We start from the raw sequence: 12,480 nt of genomic DNA, 5'->3' as shown, positions 1-12,480 counted from the left end.
CAGTCTCTAGTGTTTCTTATTTTTAGTCTTTTGCAGTTTTAATAATCTGTTAATAATTTAAGAAGCAAGTCCAGTAAGAAAGATGTCCTTGTGTTTAAAGAATCTAGGGCTACATAGAAAAGTGCTCTGTGATTTGTAGAAGCTATATGGATTTACTTTTTGTCTTCCTCTGTAGTTTCCTTGTCTTTTTCCTCTTCACTTTTTCCCTCCTCATCTTTTCCCTCTTCTTCCTTTTTCTCCCCATCTCCTTCATCCTCTCCCGCTTTTTCATCTTCCTTTTTCTCCTCTTGAATATCCTTTTTCACCTCTTCTTCTTCTTCGTCTTCTTCCTCTACCTCCTCTCCTGTCATGCGCTCCAGATCAGCGATGCGATGTCTGAGAGCCTTGTCGGTGGATGTGTAATTTCCCAGAATCCTCCTCAACTTCATCTGCATCAGTTCCATTGAGCTGTACAGTCTGTTGACCTTCTCCTCTAGGTCTTTGACCTCAGGCATAATGTTAGCTGGGTTCAACTCTATCAGGCCATCTCTCATCAGGATTTCTCGGCCCTTGTCCTCAAGCATGCCTTTAGCATCTGGGTACTCTGTCAGTGACTCCATCAGGTCATCCTTGGACAGGCAGAAAAGATCTGAGTATCCAATGCTGCGGATGTTGGCTGTTCGCCTGTTGCCCGCTTTGCTGCCTTTAATATTAAGGATACTAATCTCACCAAAATAGCTGCCGCTTCCCAGGACAACAAACTGTGTGACACCATCGTCAGCAACTACTGCAAGTTTTCCATCTTTGATGATATACATCTCACGGCCAATATCACCCTTTTTGCAGATGTAGTCTCCGGGACTGAACACCTGTGGCCGGAGCTTGAGCACCAATTCGATCAGCAGGCCGGCCTCACAGTCTGCAAAAATGCGAACTTTCTTGAGCGTGTCCATATGAACTTGGATGGCGATCTCAGCTTTTAGCTTGTCTGGAAGATACCTCAGCACCTCCCGTTCATCCTGTGCCTTGCCGTTATTCCACAGATAGTCAAACCACTTGATGACTCGCAACTCAAGATCCTCGCTGACCTTTCGAGCCTAGGAAAAGAAAACAAATTGAGAACATTTAAAATATAATCAAAGAACAGCTAATTGTGCTTTTTTTGTCAGCCTATTTCATCAGTGTAAAAAGGAATGGTTACCTACATGCATGTACTGCTTGATATTGTCAATTCGAGACTGGAATTGAGCTTGGGCAGCGTTCATGTTGGAGATCATGGTAGCAATGTTTCCTACAATGGTGGCAAAGATGAGGACCCCAACTAAGAAGTCCACCACATGGAAGAGAAATTCTGAGTCCACGGCTGGAGGTGGCATTTCTCCAATAGTTGTTAGGGTCATTGTGGACCAGTAGAGGCTGAATGCATATTTCCTCATGGGGTGCGCAAAATCAGGCTGTTCAGGGTCATCCACAGCTGGGTAAACAAAATCATCAGTGCCAAAACCAATATACTTGGAGAAGGAATAGTAGACGCAGGCATTCCAGTGGATAATGATGAGGATGTACATGATCAAGTTTCCAATACGAAAGATATTGGGGTAGTCGGTTTTAGTCTCAGTCTTCGTGAAGAACTCTATCATGCGGCCAATTCTCAGCAGCTTGTTGATGCGAATCTCTGGGTAATCAAAACCCAGGACGAAATACAAGATATCAGTGGGCAACATGGAAATGAAATCCATACGAAACTGGAAGCTACTCATGTAGCGATCCCTTAGCAGCTTTTCATCTTTCACCATCAGGCCTTGTTCAAGGTAACCTGCATTGACAGAGAAAGAAGTATGGAAATTCTGTTGTTCATGCATAAAACACAAATGTTTTAGGCAAATTTTGAAGTTAAATGCTATTCAGAAATATTTACTATAATCGCTACAAGCATTCCTGTCACTCCTTGCACGAATGATCTCCATTCAATTTTTTTTTTTTTAAATCATTCATAATCAGCTTCTAAAAACTGTTCAATGATGATTGGACATGTCATAAAAGAAACTCATGCCATTTCATATGAGCTCATAATTTGGATCAATTCAAATTTCTGTTGATCTGTGTCCCAAGAAATGATAATAATATATAATATAATAATTATATTGATTAGAATTCAAATTAATAAAACACATTACAAGTCCAAAATGGGTGAATACTTTACATCAGCACAGTAAAACATTGAGTTTAAAATAATTAAAGACAAGTTGACATGTTTTCAAATCCATCATAATACAACAAAACAAAACCTATATTCCTTATTCTGTATAAAAAATGATTCTAAAGTTCAGCTGAAGTTAATGTGAGGCTTAATATTAGTACAACATTATCTTTTTTTATTTTCTCTGTTTGTGCTGAGCTGAGTTGGAGGGATTGGAAACCAAGAAAAGTATTGTTCTAAAAACAAAGTAACCCTAACCCTGAAGCTAATATGAGTAAGCCTCATATTAGCTAATATGAGTAAGCCTCATATTAGCTTCAGCTGAACTTCTGAACGCATTATATAAAGAGCCAAAATTGTGGACTTTGTTGCTCATCATTTACAGTGGAACTGCTTTAGGAAAGGATCTTTTTGCAAACAGTGTTTGAATTGCAACGGCCGATAACTTTATCAGTGTGGGTTTTGTGATTTATTGTTTTAATACAGAATCCAAAAGAATATGATCTCATCGTCAGTGTTGTGCCTGAACGTGTTCAATGAACGATCATTCCTGAACTCATATTTTGGGCAAACATAAACTGAACGTACTGTATTTCTACCTGATGAATGTTACTGTGAACGCGTTCATTCTGGCGTTTGTGAGCGGCGCTCTCTCACAGTTTAACTTCGTTCAAGAGTGCCAAATTTCCATAGAGCCTTCCAGGCGAAGACCCGGCAAAAAACACCCAATCTGGCAACGGGAGCCACCACAGAGTCGCACCGCTGCATGCATCATCAAAATGCAAAGTACGGAGGCAAAAACAAATGAAGGCAGCAGCACTGAGCAGCTCTACCTCAGACTCTGCCTTCAACATCTGCATCTTCGTATGATTACTTAAAACAATTTTGAAATCTGACGCATAGTTTCAGTATTAAAACTGATAAAATAATTGCATATTGCAACATATTGAAAAAAAGAACTATGAACTAGTTCATTTTTGGAACTGTGAACTTAGTTCAAAAATTTGAATTATGAACTATGAACTGAACTAGTTCATTTTAAAATGTGTGTACAAAGTGAACTTTCCCAACACTGCTCATCGTTTACCAGACCATGGTTTTCTTGTGGTTGGGAATTATATGCCAGTTTTCACCTGTTCTGGACTTGACGAGTATATCCACAAAGTAGATTATGTCTGAGGTGTAGTCCAGGAAAACCCAGTAAATGAAGTAGTCGTGTTGGATCTCCTCAAAGCAAGCCCTGTTTGCAGGAGAAGAAAACCATCAGCACTGAGCGGGCATGTTTTTTTTTTTTTTAAATAATCATGTTGATAACTTGTATAAGCATTTCCTTTTCTGCACCTCTATGTCCTGTACTGCTGCAGCTGATGTTGTGCCAAGCTTACAAAGTATAAAATAAATCATTGCATTGAATTCAAATTAAATAAACTTGCCCACCATCTTATGAAATTATTGCAAGGACAGGGCTATTTTTCACATGAATAAATAACAGGGATATATAACCATTTCATATGGGCTAAGATATGAATAGCGCTTAATGTGCTGAATGGAATAATTTGAACATTTGACCTGCTGGAAAATTACAGCGCTGACAAGGAATCACTGACTTATAGAGGTCACCTGGCTATGATCATGGTCCAGTTGTACATGACGGGCATTGTGATGATGGACAACCAGTTGTAATACAAATTCCCTGCAGGATTCATGACAAACACTTCTTTGGGCCTATGAGAAGAGGCAGAATGGGTAAATTAAATTATTAAAACAATGCTTGAAAAGATTTTGTATTCATTGTCCTGAGGAAGATGCTCTGTCTGTATGATCCACTTACTTTTCCTTTTCCTTTGCCTTTTCCTTTTCCTTTTCCTTTTCTTTTTCTTTTTCTTTTTCCTTTTCCTTTTCCTTTTCCTTCTCCTTTTCTTTTTCTTTCTCTTTGTCATCCTTGTTTCTGTAATGCAAATCAACATCAGAGAGCACTGAGCATCAAATATTCGTTTATGCTGCATTTACTAAAACTTTTAATAGGAATATTACTCTTTCTTCTCCTTTTTCCTTTTCTTATTTTTCTCCCTAGTAAGGGATTCATTAAAATGCTTAATAAGGCTTGTCAAATGACTGAGATATTTCAACGGAAACTGTGTTTTTTTTACAAAGGTTTCACCCATCTCTTTATAACTATAGTTGTACTTACTCTTCATTATTATTATTGTTATTCATGTTGAGCAGATAACGAGGATTTGATGGAGGCAGACTTCTGAAACAAACAGCATGTTACACAAAGTTAATTAACTTTCTTGTTATTTCTCATTAATGTATAGTAAGTCCACTGTTAACATTTAACATATCTTTGAAATTGTGCTTACAGGTCATCCTCGCTGTGCTCTTCACTTTCTGTGGCAAGTTGTGGTGCAGTGAGAGGTGGCACACTGATGTGGGGAAGGGTGGTTGTAGTGGTCATGGCAGCAGATCTGCAGTATAGCCTGCAAAAAAATGAATCAGAAGTGGAGATTTTGTGTGAGGCTAACTGGAGGTTAATAAATTGGTTTGTCACACCCTTGTGATAAGATAGGTGTATATTTTAAATTACATTAAATACATGTATCTTACTCCATTGTTTAGATGCCTTGTAACTACAAATGTAAGCAAATGCAAAATACTGCAACACAAGTCTCTGTATGTAAAAGAGCAGAAAGAAAAAGCAATCATTTTCAAAACACAACATCAAATCATAATAGCTCACATCTGCAGCCATTTAGTACTGATAAAAAATGCATTCAAATTAGCCAAATGTTTTAGGAAGTGTGTTTATTACTCCATATCTGTCCCGTCATTAACATCAGGTCATAGATTTACATCCGTATCACACCAACTGCCATATTCTCTGTTTTCAGACACGTTCAATTACTACAAAAAAGTGTTTGGTTGACTAATCTTTAAAAAGTAAAGAGAACTGCAACTGAAATTTCAACATAAATGTATCAAATCAATGGAGAAAAACTGTATTTTGTGACGTTAAGTCTGCTGAACACACAAACTGGTGATTTTGCAAATAAAGTTTCCAAAGTGTAATGATGAAGTATAATCCATTCAGTTTCTTGTGACTTGACTTACCTTTTCCACTAATTAATGTAATGTTGAGTCCATTTTCTTTTGATCCTTGTATAGTTTTCAGTAGTCTGTGAGCTGGTGTATCAATGGTCGTATCAATCATCGGATGCTCATTAAAATTAATATCAAAATTAATATCAAAATGTAGCTACACAGCTGACACCTATAAGCACTGAGTCTAACTAACTGTGTAATAGAGTCTTGGTGACCCTGATAAGGATTTGAGGATTAGAGGTGGCTGAGAACAGGCGAGGCAAAGTCACTCATCCCTCTTATATGTCCACTCCAGTAGGAGATGAGATATGCTTTGAGCCGCTCGGACAACTATGAGTTAACCTGTCAGTGTGGATCCAGAACACCAAAAACCATTTTGTGTTGACACTTCCATTTTTATCTATAATAGGCTATAATTTTCCTGACCATCTGCGGAACAGTTGAGGATTTAGGCACAAAGACACACACACACACACACACGCACACGCACACACACACACACACACACACACACACACACATACACACACTGCCATCTCCTGCACAGTCAGCACTCTCAGCCATATCCAGCTCTGATCCTATTAGATCGTACCAGGTAGTACAGATTTCAGATCAGGTGGATCTGGTCCCTTTTAAATGAATGAGTATCATGAGAGTGAAATTATATCTGAGTGTTAAGTTGTGTGTCTTAATAGCAGGTGCTCCTCGGGGTACTACAATATACAGTACATCTTAATCACAGGATGTATGGCACTCCCTGTTGGCTAAAGTGAAGGGCGGTGACATTATAGGACTTTGTTATTAGAAAAGGAAAAACATGGATTTGTCACCAGCCAATGGAGGTTTTAGATGCCATGTTTTTATGGCTGTTTTGCCTTCATTTCATTGTAGAGAGAGAGACAAGGGACAGGTTCCTGCCTGAAACAAATCAGCAATGACAAATGTCTCATAACATATTAATCACTATTGCATTTATTGAATTTCAAGCACATAATTCCTTTAATCAAAGAAAAACAAAATTTAAAGTGTCCAATTCTGGACTGAAAATACATTTATTTGTACACACACACTCACTCACACACACACACACACACATTACCTCTTTAGTACTTTTTTCACAAAGAGCATTACAGTTTTTAAGAGCATTACAGTTTTTTTATGTATATTTTTACATATTTTTCTTCAGTCTGTATTCACCATGCTGAAGATTTTTCAACCTTTTGTACTGTGACTACAGTACACATTTCTGTTTCCACCTGCTGTCCTAACTGCTTGCAGAGGTGCACTTGGACTGGTAAAGTAATAACAGGAGGATATCTACAATGGCGCAGCAGGATCTGCTGCCACCCCAGTCATGTCAGTCTCAGCTGCCAGTGGGGCAGCATCAGGAGCACCAGGATCAGCAGCAGCAGGGACATCTGCTACAGCCACATCAACAGACACCTCAGGAGCCGCTGGGGCAACATCAACAGGAGGCACATCAGCAGCAGCAACATCAACAGCAGCGGCATCAACAGCAGCAGCATCGACAGCAGCAGCATCAACAGCAGTAGCATCAACAAGAGGAGCATCAACGGCTGCAGCATCAACGGCAGCAGCATCAACAGCAGCTGCATCAACGGCAGCAGCATCAACGGCAGGAGCAGCCTGAATACCAGCAGCATCAACTGGTGCAACATCTACAGGAGCGTCAACCACAGCTGCTGGATTTGCTTCAGGCACCACAGCTGGCTCAGCCTCAGATTCCTCCACCTCCTCAGCCTCCTCTTCCTCATCAGAGTTAAGGGGGGCAGCAAGAGCAGCTTTAAGGGCAGGGTTGCCACCCTGTGCCTAGGGAATAGAGAGGATATGAATTAGTGTGTATGTATGTATGAGTTTATATACAGTCTATTTTGGTTATCTACTGAAAGGAGAGTTTACTAATCATGGAGGGTGCTACTCAGCCTGTTGAAACTAATCCAGTCGAGATGCTTTTGTTGTTAATTCAGATTAAAACCCAATGTTAAATCATATTTAATCATATTATCATATTGTGTGCTTCATTTTAGTTTGGGACCTTCAGCAGGAGGAATTGTGCTATTTATGAGCATGCAGTAGTAATAACATACAATTATTCTGTTCAATAATATGTGAAGATGGTTGCTCACCTCTGTCTCCTCCTCTGATGTATCTCCAACAGCTTGGACAGCTTGAAGGAGGACGACAGCTGGCTGGGCTGGTGCAGCATGGGCCTGCATGAGTGAAATCATTTACATTCAGAACAGTTTAAAGTTGAGGAAGATTTGAAGTTTCCTTCAGTGCTGATATGCACTTAATGTTGATGCCAAAACTGTCTCAGCCTGAACAAATGAATACTACGTGAATAAGTTACACACAACTTCAGTAATTACTATTTTTACGTTAAAATACATTTTTACAGTTCTGTATAGTAGCTAACATTATATTAGAGTCTAACAGGAAATGAACTTACAGGAGCATCTGCAGCAGGAAGGAAAGGGTTTCCAACTAGTCCCTAAAATAGTATAAATTAATGACAATGTTTAATTATTAATGGCAAGTAATCTGAATGTACCAGACATTTATCAATATTTCTGTATTGGGGTAAAAATAAAATGCCCTCCCACTAACCTGCTGCTGGTACAGCCTGTACATCTCCATCCACCTCAGGGCCTCATTAGCATGTGCTGCAACCTGCTGAAGAAATACCAGACATCTCCAGACATGTACTGCAATTAAGCCAATTATCTCCTCTCTGTCAGACATCTATCATGCTGTACATTTGATGACATGACAAAAACATGGTATGACATGTCTTGGCAGACAGACACAAAACCTCACAGACCAGCCCAAAAAAGCCCTCTTACCTCCTCGCTTTCACTCCCTGGAACCTGTAAAACAAAGAAGAGAAGTGAGCAAGCAACAATGATTGTATGCCATTATGAGCAACAATATTTATGGATCAGTCACCGGACTCAGTGACATATTATGTTCAGGAAAGACTTACAGGGGCAGCCAATGCAGTGACCAGCAGGCACATCATGAATATCACTGGCTTCATCATGACTGTTTCTGGAGAAAAACAAAGCTCACTATGACAAATATTCTACAGTTTTCTTAAATTTCTTTGGTAAACAAACACTTAAAATTAAAGAAAGATGAAGAACATTAGCAGTGTTAGATTTCATCTTAGAATCCATCTCACCTTCTTCCTGGCGCAGAGAAAGGCTGAAGATGTGTCTCCTCAAGGATAGAAAGAAGTCTACTTCATCCCTCAACATGGATGCCATTTATATACTGGAAGATCCTGTGTCAGCCAATCACATCCAGTAAAACATGCAGAAGTATGTGTTTGAAGAAATCTCCTTACACTTCAAAGCTGGAAAAAAGGGCATGTATGGTTAAGGCCTCTTATTTAATTACAAGTTGTGCAACCATGCTTACCACACATACCCCCCTCTTTATTGCCCTAAAACCAAATAGACAGTATGTAGCTGACATAAGCATGACAGTAATCACTGGGAAGCAAAACTGTGTTTGATTTGAAAACATTCAAGTCAGACATCATGTAAGACTAAAGAATTATGTATCCATCAGTTAAGTTGGTGCACAACTGGGATAACTACTACTGTATACTAAAAATTACAGTCAAATAAATGTAGGTCCTAAGATCACACAATTTCTTGCTGTAAACTACACATCAACGGAAGATGCACTTTAGAAATTACATTTGGATGTTGTTTGCTTTACAACTACTGGTACTGTACAACTACAACTACTAGATAATTGCAGTTTTGACCATCAAAACTAGAAGGTTTGATTGCAACATAATAGTGTTTCAGGAATACATAATTGTGCTGATTTGAGGGAACATAATCAAGTTATTTAAAACATACTTCAGGCGTTGGACTGAGTAATACTGCTTTCCATACTTCCATACTACACACAAGTTAGCAGCCGTTTTCTCTTGCAATTGCAAATGGGCCGTGTGTTCGCATGCATAAATGTATTATTAGAGCTGGATACTGGACCGAAATTGGGGCTTAATTCTTCCAGTAAGAAGTTCTTGCCTGCAGCAAACAGCAAAAAAGTTTCGAGCTTCTGGGTTTACTTGTGGGGGCATGCAGTCTACTGATTATGCACAGTAGTGTTTCTACCAGTGGGCCCGGCCACAAGTTCCTGCTCCTCCCATAGACTTCATATTGTGGTGATCATAGATTTAAAATTTTATTACTCTTCATACACCAAAGTTCATATTAACTCTTCTTATCTCACCACTCTTCATTCACTCTCTAGCTTGCTCGACCACTGCTGCTTTCTCTCTCTCTCTCTCGCTCTCAGCTCAATTATGCTTTCTCTCATTTCCTATCATCTTTTTTAGCTGACAAATGTATCTTTACTTTTAACGTTATTGAGTGAAGAGAAATGTCCTCCTATCATTGTTGCTAAGCTATTCTAGTGAAGTTCCAGTGTCTTAGTAAGGTATTGGGTCACCATGTGCTTCCAGAACAGACTTAATGTGCCTTGGCTTTGAATCTACAAATCTCTGAACTACTGGAGGGATAAACAAAATTCTTCTAAAAGATATTCCCTCATTTGGTGTTTTGATGATGGTGATCGAGAGCGTTCTCTAACACGTCAGTCCAAACTCTCCCGTGGGTGTTCAGTTGGATTAGGATCTGGCGACTGCAAAGGCCATAGTATATTATTCACATAATTTTCATACTCATCAAACTTAGTGACCTCTCAACCCTTTGGATGGGGGTATTATCATCCTGTATATAAATGTTCCATCATAGGATAAAGATGGTCACTCAGAACCACTTTGCATAGATTTGCAGTGACCCTTCCCTGTGAAGGGACCCAAAACATGCCAGCAAAGTGCCCCCCACAGCTTAATAGAGCCATCAGACTCTCTCACTGTAGAGGGGAAACATTAATGCTCTCTTGGTGTATGCCACACATGCACTCACTCGCTTGCTGAGAAAAAGTTGAAGGGTGACTCGTGTGAACATATCACTTTTTCTCACGACTTTGTAAACTAGGGCCTATGGTTTTCGCACAAAACACCAAATGTGTATTCATCTATGTAATAAGAGGTTTATGCACTGCCACCCTACTATAATATCCCTCTCTAAGAAAAACATGTCTTAAGTTCAAAACCATGTTTATATGAAAATGCTGTTAAGGTTAACACAGGTCATGAAGTATACAGAAGTTTTGAGATCATAATTTGCATCAAAATTAAGATAGAACATTTGTGTGTGTGTGTGTGTGTGTGTGTTTGTATAGTATGTATATATATGTATATATACGGTATATATATATATATATATATATATATATATATATATATATGTGTACATGTTGGATATTAACGTAAGAGATTGTTATTTGTATCCTGTTTCGAACTTTCAATATGTGTTTTTTTAAAACCATGACCAATATCATCCCCTAAACTGGTTACTGTATCCGTGACAACGACAATCCCTGACTTGAAGGTAGTAGTTATTTTAACCCAAAGCATGATGTTGCATCAAAATAAAGCCAATATCTGTGTGTGTGTGTGTGTGTGTGTGTGTGTGTGTGTGCGTGTGTGTGTGTGTTTGTGTGTGCACGTGCATGTGCATGTGCATGTGCGTGTGCGTGTGGTTGAAACAGACACGTTGCCAATGGGAAGAGCTTTTTTTGTAGTGTCTGAGTTTTTCCACTAATCCCTGTTTGTTTTAGCAGGTGTGGCAAACTTTAGAGTGATAGTGAACATTGTAGGTTTGTTATGTTTATAGGTTCCAAATCAAATAATGAAGGACTCTGCAAAGCTGTATTCTAGATATGCTTTCCTTAAACAGTGAATTTAAAAAAACAGTGCTATGTTCCAACTACTTTGTTTCAAGTCTGTTGCCTTCAGTGTTATCAGTGGTGATTGTAGCTGGGCTCAGCCAAAAAACCCCACACACACCAAAAAAGCAGCAACAAGGCTAAAGAGAGGGAGGGGTAAGCGACTGTAACACTTTAAATAACTATGACGTAAAGTAAACAGGAACAGGCAAAATAATCATTTTAACTTTGGGCGTCTTCTCTATACCCAATGTAAACAAGTCATAAAACTCACAGAAATTATTTAGGCTACAAAATCAACACCATACAAAGGTAACAACTGAAAATATAAAGCTGGCCACCCAGAATGTACTGTATATTATTCTTGTCAATGAATATCAAATAATCTTTGTGTCTCTCAGATAAAGTAACTGAGGGGGCTGTTAAAAATGTTGAGGGGGTAGTTGTTGTTTTTTTCTAAAAAATAAAATTGGATTCAACCATACAATAGCTTGAGAAAGGCTAAATAACTGCAGTATAAGGCTGTCTCAAAATCAAAGAATACTTTTAGCAATCAGGGAAATCATATAAGAACAGAGCAGAAATGAGCCCTCAACACTGAAAAGTAATTCTCATCTTATGCAGCAAATAGCACCAGAGGGGACACTTTGGCCTGCTTGTATTATCATTGATGCCACCGCTTAGTATCCTCTTTATTGGGCCTTTGCCACTCTATTTAGCTGCCAGGAGTTTTACAAGGTAGCAGTGTGTGTATCCATGAATACATCATGTTGTCCCTCATTGTCATGTAACAAATCAAGATCATGTGTTTTTTTCTAACTAGGATGTAAAATTGAGATAAAGTACAAATCAGGTGCATTAAACTGTAAGAACTGACAGAGTAAGAAAAGTTGAATTGCATCCTGTTCTCCTCTTACATCTTTGAAAATACTCAGCATTCTCACCTTTTCATGGCTGAACAAAGTTACAAACGTCCATAATTAGTCTTAAATGTTGGCTATGAAGACATCTGACTAAAGGTTAATCTGTTGTTTAACTTTCTGTGTCACTGCCTGTGGTTTTGTGGAATGTCTAGTTTGTATTTGACTAGGCTTTGTAGTGTTGTTTTATGTAATTATTCGTGTGTAACGAAGACATGGTACTGAGACAGTGTACCTAGCCTGTTGCTGTCTATCAAGGGTGGTGCTGAATGGACATTTGAACATGACTGACTATCTGTTTTACTTTCTTTACTTTGGCTCAATAAGTAACAATTTGTGTTTATGGACAAGACAGGATAGGATATATCAGTTATTTTACAGTTGTGAAATAAATGGCTTTATCAGAAGGGCCCCTCAAGAGGGCTCCATCCCCGCTGTGCCAAA

At 38.8% G+C, this 12,480-nt stretch overlaps 1 protein-coding gene and 1 long non-coding RNA gene across 2 annotated transcripts; both read right to left on the bottom strand.

Moving 5' to 3' along the window:
• Positions 1-152: 152 nt before the first annotated feature.
• cnga1a (cyclic nucleotide gated channel subunit alpha 1a) lies at positions 153-4,791 on the bottom strand. The gene is made up of 9 exons (XM_053326338.1): positions 4,787-4,791; positions 4,543-4,659; positions 4,371-4,433; positions 4,214-4,249; positions 4,011-4,127; positions 3,800-3,904; positions 3,313-3,419; positions 1,185-1,795; positions 153-1,076 (listed from the first exon to the last, which is right to left on the bottom strand). The coding sequence occupies exons 1-9, from the start codon at positions 4,789-4,791 to the stop codon at positions 153-155; spliced, it is 2,085 nt and encodes a 694-aa protein (XP_053182313.1).
• Positions 4,792-7,089: 2,298 nt separating this feature from the next.
• Positions 7,090-7,934, bottom strand: LOC128364886 (uncharacterized). The gene is made up of 4 exons (XR_008321790.1): positions 7,910-7,934; positions 7,752-7,793; positions 7,429-7,512; positions 7,090-7,111 (listed from the first exon to the last, which is right to left on the bottom strand). It is a non-coding gene; the product is annotated as an uncharacterized LOC128364886 (long non-coding RNA).
• Between the last annotated feature and the right edge of the window lie 4,546 nt (positions 7,935-12,480).

The sequence above is a fragment of the Scomber japonicus genome, chromosome 2 (genome assembly GCF_027409825.1).
Source record: "Scomber japonicus isolate fScoJap1 chromosome 2, fScoJap1.pri, whole genome shotgun sequence".
Lineage (NCBI taxonomy): Eukaryota > Metazoa > Chordata > Actinopteri > Scombriformes > Scombridae > Scomber > Scomber japonicus.
This window is presented reverse-complemented; position numbering and strand designations above follow the sequence as displayed.